General features: G+C 41.6%; 1 protein-coding gene across 4 annotated transcripts in view; it reads left to right on the top strand.

Annotated features, from left to right (window-relative positions):
- LOC121232945 (tyrosine-protein kinase Fer-like) overlaps nucleotides 1-27735 on the top strand; it is a 216201-nt gene that overhangs the window by 36314 nt on the left and 152152 nt on the right. For all 4 annotated transcript variants that reach the window (XR_005931770.1, XM_041121461.1, XM_041121462.1 and 1 more), the window contains 3 exons: nucleotides 15331-15514; nucleotides 21580-21717; nucleotides 22992-23111. Coding sequence is in view for 3 of the 4 variants with exons in the window: in XM_041121461.1 (XP_040977395.1) it covers nucleotides 15331-15514; nucleotides 21580-21717; nucleotides 22992-23111 (442 nt within the window). In the remaining variant the exon portion in view is untranslated. The remainder of the gene's footprint in view (nucleotides 1-15330; nucleotides 15515-21579; nucleotides 21718-22991; nucleotides 23112-27735) is intronic.

Below are 27735 nucleotides of genomic sequence, written 5' to 3'. Positions count from 1 at the left end.
TGGATGTATACTATCACCTGAGCTTCTTTACACAAGTTCTGTATCAGAGTGGGAGAAGTACTGTAAAGTAATGTGGAAGGAGTTTGGGCCCAGAAAGACTTTCTGCTAATGATTAGGAAGACAAGGATTATAGCAATTAATAATAAACATGATTTAAGATGATTTTTGGTGGTTGCATAAGCTACTGAAGAGGTGAAAGTATTGGAGTATCTGAGGTTTATGGTAAATGTTAAAGGAAGCAGCAATAAAAACATTTATCCTGGGAAGATTTATTACTACATCTCAGGTTCTGCTGTATAAGATAACAATTTTGGAGAGATCAGAGTTGATTTTCCTTTTTCTTTTCTCATAAAATACCACATGAAAGAAAAAAAACCCCACCAAACCAAACAACAACAAAACCCTTTTCAAAAAGAACTGCAGAACAGCAGCATGCCCTTTAGGATTGTGAGGTTCAATAGAATAGATCTATTTTTATTTTAGAATGGTTAAAGAAAATTTTACTATTTCTCATGAAAAACTACAGCCGAAATTAATGAAAACAAAAAAGGTGATTGCTACCATGTCTCATTCACAGATGTGGGGGGTTTTTTAGGTTTTTTATTTTGGTTTTTTTTTTTTAAAGGGGTGTGGGTGAGGGAAAGTATCTATGCTGTGTCCCTTTGTATTCTTAAAAAGTCTTCTGGACCAACTCAGAATGGGGAGTTAACAAAAGAAGGTAGGAAAGAGAGCATTTGATTATCAGCTGCCATTCAGTTGCCTAGTATTATTTGCTTTTATATTCCAAATGGTGTATTCATTCTAAAACTGGGTTTGAAATACCTAGAATTTTTTTTTATATTTGGTAAAGTATTTTAATCCTGTTTGTTGCTACTTTTTCAAGATAAATTAATTAAATTGTACCTTTGAAAAGCAATGCTTGGGTGAATATTAAATATTCTTTAGTATTTCGTAGATTTATAGTTTTTTTCTGATCTGATCTAATTTTTCCCTTCCATGATACTGGATAGTGTGTTGACAGTGAATGTGTCCTTCAGTGCCTTACAAGCTTGGATGATAAAGATTATATTTATGTAACATATCATTAGACTTCTGTAATATATAGCACAAAATAATATCTTTGGATTTTGGGCGGCTGGCATCCCAGATTATAAAGGTCATCTTAAATTTGAAGCATGACTTCCATTGGCCTCATACTATCTGTGAGCATCCAGCACTTCTGCAAATTGGACCTGGAGTACCAAATTACTCCTTAGAAATGAGGAATGTCCTATAAAAGAAACGAATGTTTTATAAAAGCTTGGTTTGAATAACTTACCTAAGATATAAAGCTATTCATGGGGATTGGGATAGAGTTTAGTTCTCCAAACCAATGTTCAACTTGAGACTATCATTTTTCCTTTTATTTCCTTACCAGTGAGTTCTAGTCTCTCTCCTAGGCATTCCAGTTCCACTTTTGTAAAATAGTACCTTTCCTCTGGTAAACAGAGTCACTGTTATGGTATCTGGCCTCATCTGCCTAGAGCAGAGGTGGGCAATTACCACATAGAAAATCTGACTTTGTCTTCTGTCCCTGGGCTAGAGCATGCTCAATTACTTGTAAATTTGCACAATACCTTTACAAGCTGGTCAACCTAAGGAGTTATGCAAGTCACACAAAGGAATGATTTAGAAATTTCTCTATTTTGCAAGTGTAATGATAATGAAATTTGGCATGGGGTCAGTCCGGTGTGGGGTCTTCCAGGGCCTGCAGTGTGAATATCTGTTCTGGCATGGGTTCTTCCACAGGCTACAGGGGAATCTCTGCTCTGGTGCCTGGATCATCTCCTCCTGCTCCTTCTCTGACCTTGGTGTTAGCACTGCTGTTTCTCACTTCTTCTCCTGCCCCCCCCCCCCCCCCCCAATCCTCTGCCTATCCAGCATTTTTGCCCTTTCTTAAATATGTTTTCACAGAGGTGCCACCAACTTTGCTGATGGGCTCAACTTTGGCATGTGGTAGGTCTGTTATGGAGCTGTCTGGAACTGGATGTGTCTGGCACAGGAGGCAGCCTGAGGAGGACCCCATTCTGGAGCAGTGGGATACTTCCTGAAGTAATTGCAGCCCATGGCGAACCCACACTGGAGCAGGGGAAAAGAGTGAGGAGAAAGGAGCACAGCAGAGAGGAACTGTTATGTACTGACTCTTTTGGAAAGATAGGAAGGTGTCGTGGTTTAGCCCCAGCTGGCAACTAAGCACCACGCAGCTGCTAACTCACTTCCTCCCCACCCAGTGGGATGGGGGAGAGAATTGGGGAAAAAAAGTAAAACTTGTGGATTGAGATAAAGACAGTTTAATAGGACAGAAAGGAAGAAATTAATAATAATTATTATTATTGTCATTTTATTATTATAATAAAATAATTGGAATATAGAAAACAAGTGATGCACAATGCAATTGCTCACCACTTGCAGATCGATGCCCAGTTAGTTCCCAAGCAGCAATCCACATCCCCCAGGCCAACTCCCCCCAGTTTATATACTAGGCATTGACGTCACATGGTATGGAATACCTTTTTGGCCACTTTGGGTCAGGTGCCCTGGCTGTGTCCTGTGCCAACTTCTTGTGCCCCTCCAGCTTTCTTGCTGGCTGGGCATGAGAAGCTGAAAAATCCTTGACATTAGTCTAAACACTACTTAGCAACAACTGAAAACATCAGTGTTATCAACATTCTTCTCATACTGAATCCAAGACATAACGCTATACCAGCTACTAGAAAGAAAATTATCTCTATCCCAGCCGAAACCAGGACAGAAGGGAAGAAGGAGGAGTTGGAGTTGCACTTCATGTAAAAGAGAAATTTGAGTGTATGGAGGTGAGCTATGGAGTCCATGAATGTTCTATCGAATGCCTTTGAATCAAGATTGGAGGGATCGTCACCAAGGGGGATTTTGTGTTAGGTATCTGTTACCCAATGAGGATGACAAGGCTGATGAAACCTTACTTTGGCTGTTCAGGGGAGTCTCAGGACAACAGAACCTGGTCCTCATGGGTGACTGGAATTACCCAGACATTTGTTGGGAAAACAGCACAAGTCGTCCATCAGGTTCCTGGAATGCATTGAGGACTGCTTCCTGCTACAGATGCTAGACATGCTGACTAGGAACAGCGCATTGCTTGATTTACTGCTCACAAACCGAGAAGACTTACTTGACAACATAACTACCAATGGTAGCCTTGGATACAGCGACCACAACATTGTGGAGTTTAAGATCCTGCCAAGCATGCTGAAGGCCAGTAGTAGGACAAAGATCCTGGATTTTAGAAGAGCCAACTTCAAGATGCTCAGAGTCCGACTGTGAGGGATTCCATGGGAAGCATCCATGGAGGGCAAAGGAGCTTGTGAGGGCTGGGAGTTATTCAAGAACAGTGTCCTGAAAGCACAAGAACAGTCCATCCCCTACAAAGGGAAAGGAAGAAAGCAGAACAAGAGGCCACCCTGGCTTAACAAAGAGCTTTTGGATGTGCTTAAAAGCAAAAAAGAAGTGTACTGGCTATGGAAAGGCAGCCAAATAGCCATCGAGGACTACAAGAACCTTGCTAGGGCATGCAGAGATGCAGTCAGGAAGGCTAAGGCTCAGCTAGAACTGAAATTGGCCAGAGATGTCAAGTACAACAAGAAAGGGTTCTTCAGGTACGTGAGCAGTAAGCCCAGGGAAGACAGAGGCCCATTGCTAAACAGGGCAGGGAAGCTAGTCACTACTAATGCTGACAAGGCAGAGGTTCTCAGTATCTTCTTTGCCTCTATCTTTACTGACGTAGTTGGACCCCAGATCACAGGATCAAGTAGCTATGACAATGAATGTGTCAACCCACCAGTAGTGGAGGAAGGGCTGGTCTGCGGCCTCTTGCAAGGTCTCAACCCACATAAATCTATAGGAAGTGGCTGACATTGGTCAGGCAGTTGGACTAGATGATCGTTGTACGTCCCTTCCAACTGAAATAGTCTATTCTATTCTATTCTAACATTGCTGACATTGTTGCGAGGCCACTGTCTATAATCTTTGAAAAGTCGTGGAGATCAGGGGATATCCCTAATGACTGGAAGAGGGCAAATGTCATACCCATCTACAAAAAAGGCCCAAAAGAGGACCCAGGAAACTACAGGCCCATTAGTCTTACTTCAGTCCCTGGGAAAGTAATGGAACGAGTCCTCCTAGAAACTATCACAAGCCAAATGAAGCAGATGATTGGGAAAAGCCAGCATGGATTTATCAAGGGCAAATCATGTCTGACTAACCTGATCACCTTCTAGAACAAAATAACATCTTTTGTTGACATGGGGAGAGCAGTGGATGTTGTTTACGTGGGCTTCAGCAAAGCGTTCAATGCTGTTTCCCACAGCCGTCTCCTGGACAAACTGGCAAGATACAGACTGGATGGGTGGTCTGCAAGATGGGTAGGAAATTGGTTAACAGGCCACACTCAGAGGGTGGTGGTCAATGATTTTTACTCAGGCTGGCAGCCTGTTACAAGTGGGGTCCCCCAGGGGTTGATACTGGGCCCCACGCTGTTCAACATCTTCATAAATGACCTGGATGATGGGATTGAAAGCACCCACCCTCACCAAGTTTGCTGATGACACTAAACTGGGTGGTGAGGTGGACACTCCAGAAGGGTGAGCCATCTTGCAGAGAGACCTGGACAGGCTGGAAGAGTGGACTAGCAAGAACAGTATGAAGTTAAACAAAGACAAGTGCAAAGTCCTGCACCTGGGTCAGAATAACCAAAGAGCCTAGTACAGGCTTTGATCTGTGTGGCTTGGGAGCAGCCTTGCTGAAAGGGACCTGGGGGTCCTGGTGGTCAACAAGCCGAACGTGAGTCAGCAGTGCACCACTGCAGCAACAAAGGCAAATCGGATCCCAGGCTGCATCCGCAGGGGCGTTACTATCAGAGATAGAGATGTGATCATCCTACTCTACTCAGCGCTTGTCAGGCCACACCTGGAGTACTGTGTCCAGTTCTGGTCCCCACAATTCAAGAAAGACACGGACAGACTGGAGAGGGTCCAAAGGAGGGCCATGAAGATGATCAAGGGGCTGGAGAACCTGCCCTATGAGGAAAGACTGAAGGAGTTAGGTCTTTTCTCCGTGGAGAAGAAAAGGCTCGGGGGGCGCCTCATCACAATATTCTGGTACTTAAAGGGTGGCTACAAAGAAGACGGAAGCTCTCTCTTCACAAAGAGTCACATGGAGAAGACAAGGGGCAACAGGTACCAGTTGTACTGGGAGAGGCTTCATTTCAACATAAGAAAGAATTTTTTTACAGTGAGAAGAATCAATCACTGGAACAACCTCCCCAGGGATGTGGTAGAGTCCTCATCACTGGAGGTTTTCAAGACGTGACTGGACAGGGTGCTAGATAATCTCATCTAGGCTCCCTTTCCCATCAAAAGTTGGACAAGACAGTCCCTTCTAAAGTGGGCTGTCCTGATTCTATGACTGTAACCCCCCATCCTCCCCCTGTTCTATTGGGGTGTGGGATAGATGAGTTGGGAGTGAAGTTAAGCCTGGGAAAAGGGGGGTGGGGGAAGGTGGAGCTTTAATTTTTGTTTGTTTGTTTGTGTCTCACTACCCAAATCTATTTTAATTGGTAATAAATTTCCCCAAGTGGAGTCTTGTGCCTGTGATAGTAACTGGTAAGCAATCTCCCTGTCTTTTTCTTGACCCATGACCTTTTTCATCCTATTTTCTTCCCCTGTCCTGTTTAGGAGGGGGAGTGATTGAGCAGCTGGGTGGGCATCTGGCTGCTGGCTGAGGTTCACCCACTACAATCCATTTTTGTGCCCTATGTGAGGCACCAAGAAGTCCTGTTGTCAGTTGACCCAAGGTGGCAGCCAAACACCCAGCCTGCCTCTTGCCCACTCCCCTCTCCCGTGGGATGGGGAGAAAAATATAAGGAAGGTGAGAACACTCGTGAATTGAGATAATGAGAGTTTAATAGGGAATGCAGAAGCTCTGTGCATAAGGAAAGTAAAAAGAGGAAGTGATTCACTGCTTCCCATGGACAGGCAGCTATCCAGCCCCTTCTTGGAAAGCAGGGCCTCAGCATGAGTAATGGTTGCTTGGGAAGACAAACAGCATAACCCCGACTGTCCCCCCTTCCTCTTCTCCTTGAGCTTTTATTGCTGAGCATGATGTCCTCGAATATGGAATATCTCTTTGGTCAGTTTGGGTCAGCTGTCTTGGCTATGTCTGCTCCTAACCTCTTGCCTACCCCTAGCCTACTTGCTTTTCCAGGGGCAGGGGCAAGCCTTTATGCTGTGCAGGTACTGTTCAATAATAGCCAATGCATTGATGTGTTATCAATGCTCTTTTAGCAACAAATAACACCATATGTGTTGCTATGAACAAAGTTAACTCCATCCCAGCCAGACCCAGTAGATAAGCATATAATTTCATCTTTTTGTACACATATGTGGAATTGCAGTAGCATAATAAAAATTAAATCACATTTGCAAGCCTTAGGTTGCCTTCTGTTCCCTGGCGATTTTATGATTTAGAGGACACTAATAATATTAACAGTACACCTAGCATATTATACAATATTGTATTTGCTGGGAAAATGTTTTCTGATTCCATTGGTATATAATGAAGTGGTACAGAACATAAGCTATATCTATGATAAATAAGGAAGCTGTTGAAAAAGCTTTGGTTAAACCAAGTTATTGCCCTGCCACTCTTTGTAATAGCTGAGTGGTCAGATAATACTTTTATTAGGTTGCTGGTGCATTCATTCTGAGCTGTTTGTATAATCGTGATTATACCATTACATCTCCTGGTGGCATATGTTGCCTTTAGATGTCACTGAGATCAGGGAAATTCTTAGGGTTTTGAGTTTGGTTTTGCCTGAAACTCACATTGTAAGATGAAACTAGTAATGCTAGTTGAACTGGCCTGTGTTATTTACAGATGTTAGCAGGGTGAATAAAAGAAATACTGTATTTCATGCATTCCAGCTCAGAGAGAGTACCAGTACTTGCAAGGGCTAGGGTTGTTTCTTGTGCGTGAAATAAAGTTTCTAGCATAGGGAACACTGGGGAGCATGGTGCCAAGAGATCCTGGTGGCTTTTTGTGGAGTTAGTTTGGGACCAGCTTAGGCATATTGTTTCCATTCAACATAGACATACAGCCCCGGGATGTGCACTACTCAGTTCTCACAGACCAGCACTCATCATTCTGAGAGAATTTACTAGTGTTATTTATTAGCTCAAACGTGTTATAGCAGTGCATAAGATTGCATTTTTATTTTTCTTACTTTATGCTTTATTATTTATCTTAACTGCTGATACTCATTAAACAGATAACTTGACTAACTCTTAGCTCAGAAGTTTAGATCTTCAGTATTCTGAAAACTTGTATGTATATACAAATAGGTATTTCTCCATCAGAAAACTATTTGTCACTTGCAGTCATGAATTTGTTAAATAAGGTTTGGGGAAAAACAACTTATCCTCTTCTTAGAAATATATTGAGTGGAGGAGGGAATGCGTGATTTTCTTTTTTTGAAAAAGCAAATTCATTTAAGTCTCTTGCAAGACAAAGGGAAAAAAGACCTTAGAGATTAAAAGCCAACATACTCTCTTTATTCTGTCCATTTTTGTGATTTAGGTCTTATGAAACCCATGTTAATTAAGAGCACTGCACTTGCATCTCTATTTGGAGAGTGATGGTATTTCAGGCTGGTCAGTAAATTTTAGAGTTTGCTTCCTGAGACAGAACTAATAATCAAAGCTATCTTAGTTTAGTTGAGGTAGTTTGCATAAAAAGTACTTTGTAGATCAGTATAAATTATTTTAAAGCCTCTTGACTTCTGGTCTTGTAGAAGCCTAGTGAGGCTGGGTTCAGAATGGGAAACAAAAATGCTTAAAAATCCATGTAGTTGGTTAATGCACTAGCAGTTTTCCCAGGATGAATAAGAACTATCAAATGAAGAAATCATTTTCATAATCACCTATGGTATTTAGATGTACACAGTATTACATAAAATACTTCATTTAAGCAGTTGATGGGATCAGGGAGGTCCTAAGATCAACTAAATAGGTAATACAGAATAATCAATTATAAGGTAAGTTCTACAAGGTGTTATGACTTCGTCTTTTCTATTCAATGATGGAAGACTAGAGAAATCAAACTATGAGGAAAGGCTTAATAGAAGAAAAGGACAAATTAGAGGGTTGCCCCCAAAATTGGTAAGCAACAAAGCTTTCTCAAGAATTCACTGTAAATTGTGTAAACTTTTCTTCAGTATTGGGAGTCTGTTACCTTGAATATACCTAGCTACTTTGGCTTGGTATATCACTCTAAGGTTAGTCTTTTTTTTCCCTGTCATACCTAGGTTCTTAAATTGTTTGCTTTAATTTAAGAAGTTTTTAGTCCTTACCAAAATTGACTTAGGAGAAAGGAAATGCTGGGGTCCCACCAGTACTCTCTCTCTTTATCAATCTGTAGAAGCAGTTTTAAGCCCAGCTTTAGGATTCTCTAAAAATATTTTATTGCTTTAAAAAATTGTTGTTAAAGGATCATAAGACCTATTTGAAAGCCTTAGTCATCTCATTCATGTGTATAAAAATTTTTTCAGTAGCATAATACAAACAAATAGTATAAAGGAACATTCTTTTCTAGACAAAGAAATAATCCTCTGTGAAAATGTGTGTCTCCAGAATTGAAATAAATAAGGAAGTGACTATGTGGGAGGTTTGTTATTGATAAACAAATGTGAAGACAACAAAAAATTCAGGAGTTACCTTGGTTATTAGAAATGCTGAAAAACATGTAGCTGAAAAGATAGATGTGGTTATGGGGAATTATTTGAAAAACTGCTTTCTTAAACATTGGTGAATGTCTAATGCATTACGGTATGCTTCAACTTAGTTTTACATTTCAGTGCTGATGTTTAGAAAAATAAAAGATTCTAAAGTAAACTGAAGGGGTTTTTTTTTGTCTGAAACATTATACTCTCAAAACTGGCATCTTTTCTCAAAGGAGTATTGTTGCTTGTCGTGGTTTAACCCCAGCCAGCAACTAAGCACCACGCAGCCGCTCACTCACTCCCCCCCCACCCAGTGGGATGGGGGAGAAAATCGGGAAAAAGAAGCAAAACCCACGGGTTGAGATAAGAACAGTTTAATAGAACAGAAAAGAAGAAACTAATAATGATAATGATAACACTAATAAAATGACAACAGCAATAATGAAAGGATTGGAATGTAAAAATGATGCGCAGTGCAATTGCTCACCACCCGCCCGGCTAGTCCCCGAGCGGCGATTCCCCGCCCCCACTTCCCAGTTCCTATACTAAATGAGACGTCACATGGTATGGAATACCCTGTTGGCCACTTTGGGTCAGGTGCCCTGGCTGTGTCCTGTGCCAACTTCTTGTGCCCCTCCAGCTTTCTCGCTGGCTGGGCATGAGAAGCTGAAAAATCCTTGACATTAGTCTAAACACTACTTAGCAACAACTGAAAACATCAGTGTTATCAACATTCTTCACATACTGAACTCAAAACATAGCACTGTACCAGCTACTAGGAAGACAGTTAACTCTATCCCAGCCAAAACTAGGACATTGCTTCATTCAAAAAAAAAAAAAAAAGCCCTGATACTCCCCTAATATTATTTTCCATTTCCATTTTAAATTTTTCTGAAATAAAATGCTGTGATGCCCTAGTGAAGTTTTAATATAGAAAATTACCATAATCCAAAACCAAACTCCTTTTCTCTTCTTGGGAAATAAACAGATATCCTAATTGATGCTAAGAATTTTGGATAGTAATTTTAAATAAAAATATTGATTGTATATCTGAGCCACATAAAGATAAACCAAAAAATGGATGAGATGACCAAAAGAACCCTCTAAAAATGCCCAAAGGAGAATAACTTGTTTAGTGCTTGTATGTCATGGTATGAAGGAAAAGAGAGAGAAAAGGTTTTCTTCATGACAGTGACTGATCCTCTTTCATGCAGTTTGTAACAGAACAGATTAAGCTGAGAAGTTTGAAAGTAGAGTTTTGGCTGTCATGTTCCATAGTATATAATAGCATAGAAATTATAAGATTTAATTGAAAGTATATTAATATAAATCACAAGATTTAAAAATATTAATCTAATGTGAAAAATAATGTGTGTGTAATTTGAGAAGTATGAAGAACACTGCAAGGTCAAACAAAGGTATGATTCAACTACCAGCCAAACATCAAATCAGGGCAAGTTTCAGACACTGTAGGGAATGGTTACTGGAAACAAGTAGTTCTAAAGAACAAGCAAGAGATAAGAAAAAGAGACTATTCTGAACTCTGAAAAAGCTACAGTCTCTTTGTGTGTTTTAAGAATGTTGTAAGAACAATACTCCTGTATGAATCCTGTCTACTTTCTTCTCCTCCTGTGTTATCATTTGAAAGGCTTGACTGAGACAATAACTCACATAATACAATGGAGCTTTTAGAAAGTGTGCAAAAGCAGAAGGGAAGCCTGTGCAGGCCCAGAGGGTACTAATAGGCCTTACTGGCTCTCATCAGCCTCCCCCACCCTTGCCCACAGGCTCAGGGGCCCTATTTCAGCTCAGCTCAGCACAGGCCTGTCAGTCCCTGCCCCAGTGATACCATAGGAGTGCCAGTCAGTCTCCAGCTCTGCCACAGCCCTGCCCTGCGTGGCCATGAGCCCCACTGAGCTGGGCCTGACCCACAGGCTGATGTCCCAGCCTGGCCTCTTGTATTGGTTTTGTTGGCAAGGTTTTGGTAGCGGGGGGGGGGTTACAGGGGTGGCTTCTGTAAGAAGCTGCTAGAAGCTTCCCCTGTGTTCAAGAGAAAGCCAATACCAGCTCTGAGACGGACCCGCCGCTGGCCAAGGCCGAGCCAATTAGCGATAGCGGTAACGCCTCTGTGATAACATTTTTAAGAAGGAAAAAAAGTTGGGACAGGCAGATTCGGCAGCCGGAGAGAGGAGTGAGAACATGTAAGAGAAACAACTCTGCGGACACCAAGGTCAGTGAAGAAGGAGGGGGAGGAGATGCTCCAGGCGCCGGAGCAGAGATTCCCCTGCGGCCCGTGGTGAAGACCATGGTGAGGCAGGCTGTCCCCCTGCAGCCCAGGGAGGTCCACGGTGGAGCAGATATCCACCTGCAGCCCGTGGAGGACCCCACGCCGGAGCAGGTGGGTTTCCCGAAGGAGGCTGTGACCCCGTGGGAACCCTGCGCTGGAGCAGGTTCCTGGCAGGACCTGCGGATCTGTGGAGAGAGGAGCCCACGGAGCAGGTTTTCTGGCAGGACTTGTGACCCCGTGGGGGACCCACGCTGGAGCAGTGTGCTCCTGAAGGACTGCACACCGTGGAAAGGACCCATGCTGGAGCAGTTCGTGAAGGACTGCACACCGTGGAAAGGACCCATGCTGGAGCAGTTCGTGAAGAACTGCAGCCCGTGGGAAGGGCCCACGTTGGAGAAGTTCGTGGAGGACTGTCTCCCGTGGGTGGGACCCCACGTTGGAGCAGGGGAAGAGTGTGATGAGTCCTCCCCCTGAGGAGGATGAAGCGGCAGAAAACAACGTGTGATGAACTGACCGTAAACCCCATCCCCGTCCCCCTGTGCCGCTGGGGGGGGTTGGTAGAGAAGCCGGGAGTGAAGTTGTGCCCGGGAAGAAGGGAGGGGTGGAGGGAAGGTGTTCTGAGATTCTTATTTCTCATTACCCTACTCTGGTTGATTTGTATTAAAGTGAGTTAATTTCCCCAAGTTGAGTCTGTTTTGCCCGTGACGGTAAGTGATGAGTGATATCTCTCCTGTCCTTATCTCGACCCACAAGCTCTTTGTTATATTTTCTCTCCCCTGTCCAGCTGAGGAGGGGGAGTGATAGAACGGCTTTGGTGGGCACCTGGCAACCAGCCAGGGTCAACCCATCACAGTCTTTTTGGCTCCCCGTCGGGGAATCGAACCCCGGTCTCCCGCGTGACAGGCGGGGATACTCACCACTATACCAGCCCTATCGCCATGTCCCTGCCTGGCCACCCCAGGGCTGGGTCTGATGCTGGGTACCTTCACCAGGCCTGATCATGACCCCTACTTGCAGGCTGATGTCCTGACTTGGCCTCTGCGAATTCCTGTGGAAGTGCCTGATTCCCTGGGCTGGAGACTGCCCCCACCAGCCTGCCCTGTTGCCTTGTTTGGGTTTGGTGGGTCAGGCTGGCAAGGCCCCCTCCACTGCCATACTCCTCTGACCTTGGTGTTCCCTCTGTTGTTTCTCACTCTGGTAGGTTGACCCTGGCTGGAGGCCAGGTACCCACCAAAGCTGCTCTAGCACTCCCCCTCCTCAGCTGGACAGGGGAGAGAAAATATAACAAAAGGCTTATGGATCAAGATAAGGACAGGGAGAGATCACTCACCAATTACCATCATGGGCAAAACAGACACGACTTAGGGAAAATTAAGTCCCCAAGCAGCGATCTGCACCCCCCGGCCAACTCCCCCCAGTTTAAATACTGGGCCTGGCATCACAATGTATGGAATATTCCTTTGGCCACTTTGGGTCAGCTGCCCTGGCTGTGTCCCCTCCCAACTTCTTGTGCCCCTCCAGCCTTCTTGCTGGCTGGGCATGAGAAACTGAAAAATCCTTGACTTAGTCTAAACACTACTTAGCAACAACTGAAAACATCAGTGTGTTATCAACATTCTTCTCATACTGAATCCAATACATAACACTATACCAGCTACTAGAAAGGAAACTAACTCTATCCCAGCCGAAACCAGGACATACTGAAAGGCTCATGGGTCGAGGTAAGGACAGGGAGAGATCACTCGCCAATTACCCTCATGGGCAAAACAGAATCGACTCGAGGAAATTAACTTAATTTATTGCCAATCAACCAGAGTAGGGTAATCAGAAAAAAACCCAAATTTCAAAAACACCTTCCCCCCACCCCTCCCTTCTTCCCGGGCTTAACATCACTCCTGAATTCTCTATCTCCTCCCCCACCAAGCAGTGCAGGGGGAACAGGGAATGGGGGTTGCGGTCAGTTCATCACACGTTGTCTCTGCCGCTCCTTCCTCCTCAGGGGCAGGACTCCTCACACTCTTTCCCTGCTCTGGCGTGGGGTCCCTCCCATGGCAGTCAGTCCTTCATGAACTTCTCCAACATGAGTCCTTCCCATGGGCTGCAGTTCTTCATGATCTGCTCCAGAGTGGGTCCCTTCCATGGCATGCTGTCCTTCAGGAACAGACTCCTCCAGCATGGGTCCCCTGCGGGGTCACAAGTTGCCGCATCCCAAAGTTGGAGCAACTCAGGTTCGTGGATTTCCTTTGTCAGAATTAAGGTGAAACAACACCAGGGGAGTTCAAACAACGATCAACATTTATTCAGCCAAGCTAACCTTGCCCAAGTACAAGTGAACTTATCAATATGAACCTTGCATCATGTCATTAAGCTGCTGTTTGAAAAGAGAAGGGAGATGTAGAAAAAGAAGCAGAAAAAGGAACATGAAACTGTGTCAGTGAACTGTACAACACGTGCTAACCATACGTAAGCCTTACTTATTTGGGGATCAATTCAAAGAAGAAAATATGGAGAGCCCTCCCGTTGAGTCACAAGGTTCAGAGTGGACCCCCTTGCTTTATGGACTCCTTCTCAAAGAGAAGCCCAGGGGCAGCTGGATCCACTCCTAGTCCCCGACTTGGTCAACGGTTTGTATTTAAAAGGATGAGGTGTAGGGACTGTGGAAAAGAGAGAAGAAAAAGAGGGGGAGAGAGAGAGAGAAAGAAAGAAAAGAAAGAAAGAGAGAAGAAAAGGGTTTCACCAGTCCTGGGTCCAGCGTTGGTCCAGCCAGTCTAGAGATCCAGTTCCAGAGGGTGCGCACTGAGAACTCGTCCTCCCTTCTTTTTTTAGCGTGTTAGTCGGTGGTCTCGACGTGCAGTTCACGTTCCCGGGGTTCTCTGGAATTGGTCAGTGAGCTTTGAGGGGGTTCATTGGGGAGTTGCCTCTCTTTTTCTGATGGCATGACCGCTTAAGATAGAAGCACAGTCCCATCCTCCGTGGGGGCCCCTCCTCCAGGCACATATGCTGTGCTCCTTCTCCTGGTCACTTAAGATAAGGAATTGCGGCTTTGGAGAAGCGCAGTCCCACCCTCTGTGGGTCCCTCTCCTCTGGCCACATTGTCCTGTTCACAAAACTCCAGCGTTTTTACAGAGGCCATTTTCCCCACCTAAGTTCTTTAATGAATGTTTGAGACATTGACTATAATTTATCAGACTGTCACACAAGTCCTGCCAGCAAACCTGCGCCAGTGTGGGCTCCTCTCTCCACGGGGCCACAGGTTCTGCCAGGAGCCTGCTCCAGCACGGGCTTCCCACGGGGTCACAGCCTCCTTTGGGGGCACCCACCTGCTCCAGTGTGGGGTCCTCCACGGGCTGCAGGTGGATATCTGCTCCACTGTGGACCTCCATGGGCTGCAGGGGGACAGTCTGCCTCACCATGGTCTTCACCATGGGCTGCAGGGGAATCTCTGCTCCGGTGCCTGGCGCACCTCCTCCCCCTTCTTCGTCACTGACCTTGGTATCTGCAGAGTTGTTTCTCTCACATATTCTCATTCCTCTCTCTCCCGGCTGCTGTTGCACAGCAGCTTTTTCCCCTTCTTAAATGTGTTATCACAGAGTTGCTACCACCATCGTTAATTGGCTCAGCCTTGGCCAGCAGCGGGTCCATCTTGGAGCCGGCTGGCATTGGATTTATCAGACATAAGGGAAGCTTCTGGCGTCTTCTCACCGAACCCACCCCTGTAACCCCCTGCTACCAAAACCTTGCCATGTAAACCCAATACACATTCTTTCCCTAAAAGCAGTTCCTGCTATCACTACTGGAGACAGAGTATTGGTCTAAATGGATCATGGGTCTGAGCTAGTAGGACATTATTTCTTTTCTTCATTAAAAAATGTTTATTTACTCTGAGACAGATAAAAGATTAGCATTTGTGGTACTTGTGTTTGAGTAGTTTTCATTTCATTCTTCATCGTTATATTATTTTTATACTTATGGAGATGATGGTTTTCATATACTTTCAGATAAAGTATTCTCACATTTCTGCTCAGAGGAAAGGCAGCATTTTTTCTATCTTGAATAGGAACACTAAGACATTTGGTCTTACTAGTGACCTGAGAATTGTCAAATTTTAGCTTCTTCAGAGAAATAGCGTAAACATATTATTGTGGAACAAAGTGCAAACTTACCATGAATCTATTAGATTTATGTCAACCACAAGTACTGATGTTTGTATACTTTAAAATCACCACATGCATTTTCCTTTTTTCTTTCTTCTCAGGAAAGGAGACTGAGAAAGCCAAAGATCGGTGTGATAAAGCCACTATGAAACTTCATATGTTGCATAATCAATATGTATTGGCACTGAAAGGAGCACAGCTACATCAGCACCAATATTATGACACTACACTTCCTCTGTTACTTGATTCACTACAGAAGATGGAAGAAGAAATGATTAAAGCCCTGTAAGCTGTATTTTCTTATATATTTCTAATTTCCACAATTTTTGTGTAATCTCCTAATTAATTCATAGTATTATTAGAAAATAATAAACTGTCGTGGTTTAACCCCAGCCAGCAACTAAGCACCACACAGCTGCTCGCTCATTCCCCCCCCACACCCAGTGGGATGGGGGAGAGAATCAGGAAAAGAAGTAAAACTCGTGGGTTGAGATAAGAACGGTTTAATAGAACAGAAAAGAAGAAACTAATAATGATAATGGTAACATTAATAAAATGACAACAGCAATAATGAAAGGATTGGAATATACAAATGATGCACAGTGCAATTGCTCACCACCTGCCGATCAACGCCCAGTTAATCCCTGAGTGGCGATCTCCCCACCCCCACTCCCCCCAGTTTATATACTAGATGTGACGTCACATGGTATGGGATACCCCATCGGCCACTTTGGGTCAGCTGCCCTGGCTGTGTCCTGTGCCAACTTCTTGTGCCCCTCCAGCTTTCTCGCTGGCTGGGCATGAGAAGCTGAAAAATCCTTGACATTAGTCTAAACACTACTTAGCAACAACTGAAAACATCAGTGTTATCAACATTCTTCACATACTGAACTCAAAACATAGCACTGTACCAGCTACTAGGAAGACAATTAACTCTATCCCAGCTGAAACCAGGACATAAACCTTCATCAATTATTTGTATATCAAGGAGTAATGAAAAAGCTGTTTTCATCTTTCCATTGACAACAATTGTGCATAGAGAAGTCTATTCAAATAAATGCAGATAGTAGTTTTAAGGGGTTACTTAAGCATTTTAGTGAGACTGTCTTCCCATAAAACTTTTAAAACCTTAGAGATTAACTGCAGTGTTTATAGTTAATCTTATGCTTTATCCTTTCCTTCAGCTGGAATACTATGGCAAGTTAACATGCTTTAACGTGGTCAGCCCTGAATTGGTCAGGCAGTTGGACTAGATGATTGTTGTAGGTCCCTTCCAACTGAAATATTCTATTCTAGTCTAGTCTAGTCTAGTCTAGTCTATTCTATGTTAGTTGCCTCTCCAGTAGCCTTATTTTTATGAAATTTGCTGGGAACCAATTTGGTTTAAAATGGCCAACAGTCTTGAAAGGAGCCTAGGAGGTTCCTGGAGTGTGTGGAAGATAACTTCCTGACACAGCTGGTAGGTGAGCCTACCAGGGGAGGAGCCTCGCTGGACCTACTGTTTACAAACAGGGAAGGACTGGTGGGATATGTGGTGGTCGGAGGCCGTCTCGGGCTTAGTGACCATGAAATGATAGAATTCTCGATTCTTGGTGAGGTAAGGAAGGGGGTTAGCAAAACCACTACTATGGACTTCCAGAGGGCAAACTTTGGCCTGTTCAGGACACTGGTTGAGAGAGTCCCTTGGGAGACAGTCCTGAAGGGCAAAGGGGTCCAGGAAGGCTGGACATTCTTCAGGAAGGAAATCTTAAAGGCTCAGGAGCAGGCTATTCCCATGCACCGCAAGACGAACCGCTGGGGAAGACAGCTGGCCTGGCTGAACAGGGAGCTTTTGCTGGGACTCAGGAAAAAAAGGAGAGTTTACCATCTTTGGAAGAAAGGGCAGGCAACTCAGGAAGAGTACAGGGATCTTGTTAGGTCATGCAGAGAGGAAATTAGAAAGGCAAAAGCTCAGCTAGAACTCAATCTGGCCACTGTCGTAAGAGACAACAAAAAATGTCTTTACAAATATGTTAACAACTGTGGGAGAATTTGTGGGAAAAATTGTGGGAGGACGAAGGAAACTGCACAAGGCACATCTGTTGTTGTAAGTTTACTAACTGCACAAAGGCACAATTATTATGAGCTTGCTGAAGAATGCACAAAAAGTAAAACAAGGTCAGGCGTACGTGACATAACAGGAGGGCGATGTGACTGAAGACAGAGTGCAAGACAGCATGCAGGTGGAGGAAACTATTCGCGTGATTAGAGGACTTTATCCAATTAGACTATTGTTTAAGCACATGAACGGCACATGTTAACCAATCAACAAATGGCTTATGTGTGAGTAGACACTAGAAACATATATAACCGAGTGTTGCGCAGTTAATAAACGGAGAAATCGTTTGATCCACAGTATCTGTGTTGGTCCGTTTTCTCCCCAGGGCGAGTCCCTGGCGATGTGTCATTTTCCCTAGATTGTCACAGCGGAGAAAGTGCGACAAACAACAGTAAGAGAGCCAAGGAGAATATCCATCCTTTATTGGATGCAGAGGGGAATATTGCCACCAAAGATGAGGAAAAGGCTGAGGTACTTAATGCCTTCTTTGCCTCAGTCTTTAATAGTGAGACCAGTTATCCTCAGGGTACTCAGACCCCTGAGCTGGAAGGCAGGGACAGAGAGCAGAATATACCCCCCATAATCCAGGAGGAAATAGTTAGTGACCTGCTATGCCACCTGGACACTCACAAGTCTATGGGACCAGATGGGATCCATCCGAGAGTACTGAGGGAGCTGGTGGAGGAGCTTGCCAAGCCACTCTCCATCATTTATCAGCAGTCCTGGTCAACAGGGGAGGTCCCAGAGGACTGGAGGCTTGCCAATGTGACACCCATTTACAAGAAGGGTCAGAGGGAGGATCCGGGGAACTACAGGCCTGTCAGCCTGACCTCGGTACTGGGGAAGATTATGGAGCGGTTCATCTAGAGTGCGCTCACATGGCATGTGCAGGACAAGCAGGGGATCAGGCCCAGCCAGCATGGGTTCATGAAAGGCAGGTCCTGCTTGACCAACCTGATCTCCTTCTATGACCAGGTGATCCACCTAGTGGATGAGGGGAAGGCTGTGGATGTTGTCTACCTGGACTTCAGTAAGGCCTTTGACACTGTCTCTCATGGCATACTCCTTGAGAAGCTGGCGGCTCATGGCTTAGACAAGTGTACTCTTCGCTGGGTAAAAAAACTGGCTGGATGGCCGAGCCCAGAGAGGGTTGTGGTGAATGGAGTTAAATCCAGTTGGTGGCGGGTCAAAAGTGGTGTTCCCCAGGGCTCAGTTTTGGGGCCAGTTCTCTTTAATATCTTTATCAATGATCCTGACGAGGGGATCGAGTGCACCCTCAGTAAGTTTGCGGATGACACCAAGTTGGGAGGGAGGGTTGATCTGCTCGAGAGTAGGAAGGCTCTACAGAGAGATCTGGACAGACTGGATCAATGGGCCGAGGTCAATTGTATGAGGTTCAACAAGGCCAAGTGCCGGGTCCTGCACTTCAGTCACAACAATCCCATACAATGCTACAGGCTTGGGGAAGAGTGGCTGGAAAGCTGCCTGGCAGAAAAAGACCTGGGGGTGCAGGTTGACAGCCGGCTGAATATGAGCTAGCAGGGTGCCCAGGTGGCCAAGAAGGCCAACGGCGTGCTGGCCTGCATCAGAACTAGTGTGGCCAGCAGGAGCAGGGAAGTGATTGTTCCCCTGTACTTGGCACTGGTGAGGCTGCACCTTGAGTACTGTGTTCAGTTTTGGGCCCCTCACTACAGGAAAGACATTGAGGTGCTGGAACGTGTCCAGAGAATGGCAACGAAGCTGATGAAGGGCCTGGAGCACAAGTCTTATGAGGAGTGGCTGAGGGAACTGGGGTTGTTTAGTCTGGAGAAAAGGAGGCTGAGGGGAGACCTTGTTGCTCTCTACAACTACCCGAAAGGAGGTTGTAGTGAGGTGGGTGCTGGTCTCTTCTATCAAGTAACTAGTGATAGGACGAGAGGAAATGGCCTCAAGTTGTACCAGAGGAGGTTTAGATTGGATATTAGGAAAAATTTCTTCACCAAAAGGGTTGTCAGGCATTGGAACAGGCTGCCCAGGGAAGTGGTTGAGTCACCACTGCAGGTATTCAAAAAGCTCGTAGACGTGGCACTTCAGGACATGGTTTAGTGGGCATGGTTGATGGTTGGACTTGATGATCTTAAAGGCCTTTTCCAACCTAAATGATTCTATGATTCTATGAAAGTCATTTGGGAGGAGCGCCAGACAGATGCATGGTTACTCATGTGTGTGCAAATAGCAGGATCATATAAATGAAATTTCATTGTAAGGAATCCAGCCTTAAAAATACAATTACCTTTTTCTGAAAGATCATTCTCCACATCAGTAATGAAGATGTGCAAACTGATATCTCGGAGAATTGTCAATGAGGACTCTAAGCTATCTTTTCTGATTTGTAACCACCATGCTGCCTCTTTGACTTTCCTGAAGAATATGAGTTGGTTTGGGAGACTGCTCTGTAGGTCTTTCTCTAAGATGTTCCGAGGACTGCAATTAAATGTATTGCTTGTAAATCACTTACTAAAAAAAAAAGTAGTTACCTCTTTTTGTAAGTATTGTTCATTTAGATGGGAGGCACTCTTCTATATCTCATTTTCTTACCTTTTCTGAAGTCTACATTCATCTTGACTTCAGCACATAGGAAATGAAGGAGAGTTGGGGGTTTCATGCTTTATATGCTTAGGTGATACGGACAATATTAACTGCCTCATGAAGTATCATTGCTCCCTTTGATTCTGGTGCAGGTATGTAAATGAAATGGACCTCTATAGTAGTCTCTGCACAGTCCTTTTAATCTTAATTTTGTATGTAAAATCACAGCAAGAGACTTCAGTTAAATTTGTGTGCTATAATTAATGTGATTTTTCATAATCGTGAATTATGATAATTCACTGAAGAGTTTTATCATTGAACAAGAACCTATTGAACCCAATTTGCTTTGTCATCTTTGAAAGAAAAACCTGTAAAAATATTCTTGTCACTAAATAAACATTTTCAGTGAGATCTGAATTTATTGGAAAATTACTGCTGTCTAATATCTTTGGGCTTAGTTCTACGAAAGGAGATGGTGATTACAAGTGTAGGGGTTGGTGTGGCTATCTGTGTGAAATATACTTCGTTAATAATGTTGGTTTTGCAAATCAATTAGTTTGGTAAACTTGAAGCATATATTAACATCACTATTTTTTTTTTAGTAATTAACATAGATTCCATTTCTTTTAGATCTGGCATTGCTGTAGTTGACATTAATGAATTCTCTTGTCTGTTTTCTCCTTAGAAAAAGTACTGAAGAAATACAAGCAAATAATGTTTTTTATAAAAGAAACATAACTTGAGATCTTATCCAGGAAAAATCTGCTGATACTTTTTTTTCTGCACGTTCCTCTGGGTTGGTCAAAATTCATCAGTATTTAAAAAAACACTTCACCATGCTTCAGAACCTGGCAAGCCAAGAAGTTTGTCAAAAAAAAAAATGAAATAGGAAATGATTATGAAGGGCTATTTATGGAAAGCTAAAACTTAAAGAGAGTAGGAAGGTATTCTGGGGAAATATCACTGGATGCTATTAAATGTAGTGGTAAAATATCACTTATTCTTTTCTTTGGCCATTCCCTAATTGCTTGCTTTTGCCCACTGTTGGGGGCAGGTCATTAGGCTAGATGGCTTGTACTTTCTCATGTCAGCTTTTTGTTTGATTTTATTTCTTCTTGTAAATATATGCAAACTTGTGATTTATGCTTATTTTTGCCCTAATGACCAAATAATAAAATGAAGATATGAAAGAGAACAGTTAAAGCAATGGAGAAAGCCAGATCTTAAAGGAAATGCACACTGACTATTTTTTGATTCATTTTATCATATGTCAGAATATACTTATTTTGTCAGTCAAGAGAACATGAAAAGCTTCAGTATAAATGATAGCTAGCATAAGTTTTCTGGTCATAAAGAAGGGTGTCATCAATGAGCTGTATACATTCCTTTTCCCTGTAATCTCTACAGCTTTAGTTTCACTACACTATATGTAGATGCACTGTAATTAGTATAAGGAGCATGGTCTTGGAGACTTCTCTACTCATAGCAAATCTGTAAAGAAGAGGTCACAATTGATCTGTTATTTCTTTGAGTAATATATGGTCTTTTTTTTTTTTTTTTCTCCCTTTTTAGCCAGTTGAAACGAGTTTGTACTAACAGAAAATTGAGAGTTTGAAGCATCGTCAATGCCATCTATGCCTTCAGTGCCATGTTATACACTATAGTGGGTTTTTTTTCTCTCTAGAAAAGGAATCTTGGATGAATATAGCCAGATCACCAGTCTTGTAACAGAAGAGATTGCGAATGTCCATAAAGAGATCCAGACCTCTGTTGAATGGATAGATCCTAACTCTGAGTATAATGACTTCATAGATACTCATAGGTATAAGTTTTCATCTTGGTGTACATGTTCATGTTTCTTCTCGAGGAAAAATTCTATTAAACTACAACACTGCTAAAGTGATCAGAGTTGTATTTGTTTCTGTTTGGTTCTTTTTAAATTGTTATTTGTAAACCATTGTCCTAATTTGAAAAGCTGTTCCACCTACATGTACAGAAAGTTGTCTGAATGTCAGGTTTTTAATCTGACTGTTTCTTCAATCATCCATCTCTTTGGCTGTCTCTAGAAAAACAGAATTCCAATTACTATTATTGCATGTGAAGAGCCATAACTTTGGTACTGGCAGCAGACTATACATAGAATCATAGAATCATAGAATCATTAAGGTTGGAAAAGACCTTTAAGATCATCCAGTCCAACCATAAACCTAACACTGCCAAGTCCACCACTAAACCATGTCCCCAAGCGCCACGTCTACACGTCTTTTAAATGCCTCCAGGGATGGTGATTCAACCACCTCCCTGGGCAGCCTGTTCTAATGCTTGACAACCCTTTCAGTGAAGAAATTTTTCCTAATATCCAATCTAAACCTCCCCTGGCACAACTTGAGGCCGTTTCCTCTTATCCTATCACTTGTTACTTGGGAGAAGAGACCAACACCCACCTTGCTACAACCTCCTTTCAGGTAGTTGTAGAGAGCAACAAGGTCTCCCCTCAGCCTCCTTTTCTCCAGACTAAACAGCCCCAATTCCCTCAGCTGCTCCTCATAGGACTTGTTCTCTAGACCTTTCACTAGCTTCGTTGCTCTTCTTTGGACACATGACAACCCAGATTCAGTGTGAGCTAATTTAGTGTGTATTTGGATGCATTTTGCAAGAAAGTTTTTAATTGAAAAAATAAACTTTATTTGCTGGTTATTGAACTGATATTTCATATTGGTACATAAGTGGATAGTCCTAGGACTTCTTGCATCATCCTTTGTTATTAATGTGCAAATTGATAATTGTCATGCAGATTTATAGCTGGATCAGCTAAGAGTGGATCCATGCAAATAGTTACCCCCTGAAAACCTTGATTATGTTGTGATCTTAATTCAAAGAATTATATTCTATTTTGTTCTCTGGTATGTTTTTAAGACTGTGTCCTTTATTTAGAGGAAAAAGAATATATATCCTATTGTTTGTTTTTACTTTTATTTCATATGTAATTTTAACTATATTCTAGTTATTAATAATTCAAACCAAAACAATTTTCTTTATGATCTACTTAAAGATACATGTTAATTTTGCAAATATAACTTTTATTTGCTAAATTAGGTCATCAGAAGTTGCTGAACAAGCAATAGAATTTGATATGTCTTTACTCGAAGAAAATGAAAACCTTCAAGCTAATGAGATCATGTGGAATAATCTAACAGCAGAAAGTTTACAAGTCACGTAAGTTTTCTTTAAAAACTATATTCCTTTAGAAATTCTGTCAAACATGATGTCTAAACTCAATCAGCTCATTGCATAGCTGTATCCTGACTTTTAAGGTCCAGTTTCTGAAATAATGTTTTTAAGGTATAGACTCTTGTGTATTGCACTATTTATTGTTCCTTTGCACAAAATACTCCCCCCAACCCAAAAAACCAGCACTTGCCTGAACTTTCGATCTAGTCTCTCCTCCTCCCCAGTTAATTTTTACGGTGCCCCAAATCCATCATGAATTCTCTTTGGGAACTTAATAATTTTCTCAAAGGTGCTTCCACATTCAGTATTCTAGGAAAAATACTGAAATCTGTCTTTGAAGCCATTGAGTATAGTGATGTAGTCAGTGATTTCCTGATTGCCAACTAGGTGTTCTTCTTTTGTTTTCCAAAGAAAATTCTTATTCACTGTTATAACCTTTAATATGTATTAATCTGCTAACATAGATGTAGCTGTTGTATTACATTTCATGGAACTTTTAGCTGTTCAGGGTGATAAACTACCTCTACATATTTTGTAAATCTATTGTGTAGGTTTATCTTTTTATTAATTTCCCCAACTGTACTGGTTTTGGCTGGGATAGAGTTAATTTTCATCATAGTAGCTTGTATGGGGCTGTGTTTTGGATTTGTGCTGAAAACAGTGTTGATAATACAGGGATGTTTTCGTTATTGCTGAGCAGTGCTTACACAGAGTCAAGGCCTTTTCTGCTTCTCACATTACCCCACCAGCGAGTAGGCTGGGGGTGTACAAGAAGTAGGGAGGGGACACAGCTGGGACAGCTGACCCCAACAGACCAAAGGGATATTCCATACCATATGACGTCATGCTCAGCATATAAAGCTGGGGGAAGAAGAAGGAAGAGGGGACGTTCGGAGTGATGGCGTTTGTCTTCCCAAGTAACCATTACGCATGATGGAGCCCTGCTTTCCTGGAGATGGCTGAACACCTGCCTGCCGATGGGAAGTAGTGAATGAATTCCTTGTTTTGCTTTGCTTGTGCGTGCAGCTTTTGCTTTACCTATTCAACTGTCTTTATCTCAATCCAAGAGTTTTTTTCACTTTTACCCTTCTGATTCTCTCCCCCATCCCATTGTGGGGGGAGTGAGCGAGTGGCTGCGTGGTGCTTAGTTGCCAGCTGGGGTTAAACCACGACACCAACTTTAATCAGTTGTTACTGGGGAACAAATCTACTGCTGAGGTTATTATCTTGTCAATCTCATCTTTTGCCATAAAATGTTCTGATGCAGTCACTTTTGAGATTGCAAAAATTAATTATAAGCAATATAAAATGGTAAATTAATAATTCGTTAGTAGATTATGGTTTTTGTCTGTAATATATTTCAGTCTGACTTATTTGAGGTTTTTCTTTACAATGTATAACTGATCCAAATAAGAAATCTGTATTTTTTTTCAATTTGTCTGCTTAATCAAACTATGACCTTTGTTTCATGCAGACTTTTATTAAAACCAAAATAATAGTGAGAACGTATAGAAGTGAGACATTTCAAATGTAAATACATTACAGTGTGTCTTCTGTAAATTATTCTAAGCCCTATGTTTCCTCAACACTACTAAGATTCTCTGCATTTTGTTCATTCTTTTTCAAGGTCATTAGTTGTCCTCTGTTTTTCTTATGCGATCTAAATATTTTTCATAAATTTATTCTTAAATAGGTATTGAAATAACCTCTTTTATATAATGTCTCAGCTTTCTTTGTCAGACTCCTCCTCAGTCCCAAAACAGCTTCATCTTTCTTATGAAAAGGTCCATTAATGAATAAAGCCCCTCCCTCCTCTTTAAACATTTTTCTGTTTATAATATATTCTGCATCATTACTAAATCGAGATTATTCCTGCATAAACTATGTATATGTTGTACAGCTAGCTGTACTTCAGCACAGTTACAAGGAAAAAAAATATACTAAATCTCCCTTTTGAATGGTCTTACAATTTTTATAAGATTCTACCTTCCATAGCTCAAAACCAGAAATAACTTCTTGTTTGGCTTGTCTTCAATGTCCCAGTGTTTAGAAATAAGTCATCAGCATGTCTAAGCAAAACAGCTTAAATGCTGCTTCTTTAGCAAATGATTTTGATGAAACTTGTGTTTGTAAATAAGTATCTTCATATTTGCATAAATATAATTTTTTTCAATACAAGTGTGTCCTGTTACAAAGCTTATATTCATGCACTTTAAATTCTTTGATACATTTGAGAGAGAAATTTTATGGTGTGATTTTATTTTTGGAACAGGAATCAAATAGCTCTTTGAAGTGTTGTTGTATGTCCACTTTCTGGTAGAGATTATATTAGGGCCTTTGAGCAAATGAGCCTATATTAGGTCAGACCAAAGATTGACCTAGCCAACTTTCTTCTCTCTGACATTAGCCTAAAGGGAAAGTCTAGGGAGGAGAACAAGAACAGGATGTGCGTGCATTCCCCAGAATGTTCTCTCAGCCTCCCATAATTTGCGGATTAGAATTTTTTTTGAGCCAGAAGTAATATTTGTTTGTAATAGCCTTAGATGTATTTTTCTTTCATGAATTTGTCTAGTCAGTTTCAATATGTGTAACTAACTATTGTCCACAGTCTTAGGTCAAGGAATTCCAAAGATTAAGTTAACATTATGTGGACCTGTTACTTCCTAGTTTCATTTTATGACTCTAAGCTCTTGTTTTGGAAGACAATAGGAACAATGTACTCCTTTCCACCCCATTTATGATATAAACTTTTATCATACTCCTGTTCTGTCATCTTTTTTTTCAAAGCAAAGTCTTTAGCTTTAGTCCTTCCTTTCCCAAAACTTCTTATCTTTTATTAAGCTTGTTATCTTTCTTTGAATGTTTTCAAGGTTATTGTATTGTTTTTGAGATAAATGACCAGAATTGCACAGATAATCCAGATACATAGATTAGAGAGAGGCATATTGAGGTTTCCTATGTTCTCATTCTGCTTAATTTTTAACAAATCCTAGAGAATCCTTCTGTTTGATTTTTCTGACCACTGTTGAGTATCAAGCCAGTGTTTCCATGGAATAGTCTGTTGTAACCCAAGATCTCATTTCTTAGTGGTAACGGTCAGCTTAGAGCCATTCATTGTATAAAGTTTTGGATTGTTTTCCCCCTTGTATATTTGTTTATTTTAATACACATTGAGATTAATCTTCTAAATGGCAGTCCAGTTACTGATTCTCTTAAGATTCAGAAAAATCTTTGTGCATTATTCACATTCAGCCCCTTCCTTTGCTACCTCAAATAACTTTGTTCTATCAGCATTCTTTGTCACTTTTTAAATTGTTGTTTTATCTCAGTTATTATGAACATATTAAGCAGTGCAGATTTTTGTGGACTTCTACTAGTTATCTCCTGGCACTGTAAAAACTGACTATTATTATCCTATTTCTTCTTTTTTTAATTGTTTTTAATACAAGCAAGAACCCTTCCTCTTATGACTGCTTAGTTTTCTTTAACTGCTTTTGCTTGATATACCTTGTCAACTGCTTTTTAGGTAGCTTTTGCTATAGTCTTGCTTTAAAACTACTAGAAAAATATAACATGCTTGCATCAACTTATTGTGCATTGACTAGATATTCTCAAGTAAGGTCAGTGTATTACATCCTTTATTGATAGATGATGGCTTTTTAAAGATCCATTCTGTATGTTCTGAAACAATAGGAATTTGATTGTTGATCTTCAGAGTTGAGATCATGGCCTTGGATCTTCAAAATACTACATCATTATGTTTCTGCAGAGGAAAACTACCTTCAGTATCTAGCAAATATAATAAATCTAATACATATACTGGGTTTATTTCCCAGACATTGAATGGATTAGAAGATATATGTTAATCCAGAATCAATAATTTTTGGTCAAATCAATAGTTTTTTTGAGTATATGAGAAGAATGACAACTTTACATGCATTACTGAAGGTTTTGATAAAATATATTCTAAGGATAAGTGATGAGAAAACTGGCTCAGTTTTACGTTTTCAGGTAAGTTTATATTTATGAATAAAGATTTGACAGAGAGAGGTAGTTAAAAGTCAGTGTTTATTAGGGAACTTTTGTAAGTAATGAGAGAGATGGGGTGTCTCCTGATAAACATTGATGAGTATCATAGACTAATATTGAGATATTCTGAAAAGCATAACAGAATAAACCTCTGACACTCCCCAAACTGGAACAGTTTTGGGCAATTGATCTGTGCAGTATCAAGTACTATATGTATTTTATCTTTGTTCAACTCTTTACTATAATACCTTTTTGTTGAAATTGTGCTTGAAAATACAGGGGAAACAGAGTAAGATACCTGAAGATGGATAGATGAATGCCAAGAAGGAAAGGATATTTTTTAAATTATTCTCCCAGCTTAGCAATTGCTTGAAGTCAAAGTATATTTTTTGATATGCAAGCTTTTTATCTGCTTTATGTAGAGTTGATTGAGAATTATATCGCAAAGTCTCATTTTACATTTGTTGACTTTTTTTGCTATTGGAATGTTTGCTAGTATAATTGCAAAGTGTCAGTAGTGGTTTTAATGTGCAATAACAGTTTCTCAGTTAATGTTGAGTATTCTTGTACAAATTTTATC

The sequence above is a fragment of the Aquila chrysaetos genome, assembly GCF_900496995.4.
Source record: "Aquila chrysaetos chrysaetos chromosome W unlocalized genomic scaffold, bAquChr1.4 W_unloc_2, whole genome shotgun sequence".
NCBI classification, from domain to species: domain Eukaryota; kingdom Metazoa; phylum Chordata; class Aves; order Accipitriformes; family Accipitridae; genus Aquila; species Aquila chrysaetos.
The sequence above is the reverse complement of the archived record's forward strand: the minus strand, read 5'-3'. Positions and strand labels throughout refer to the sequence as shown.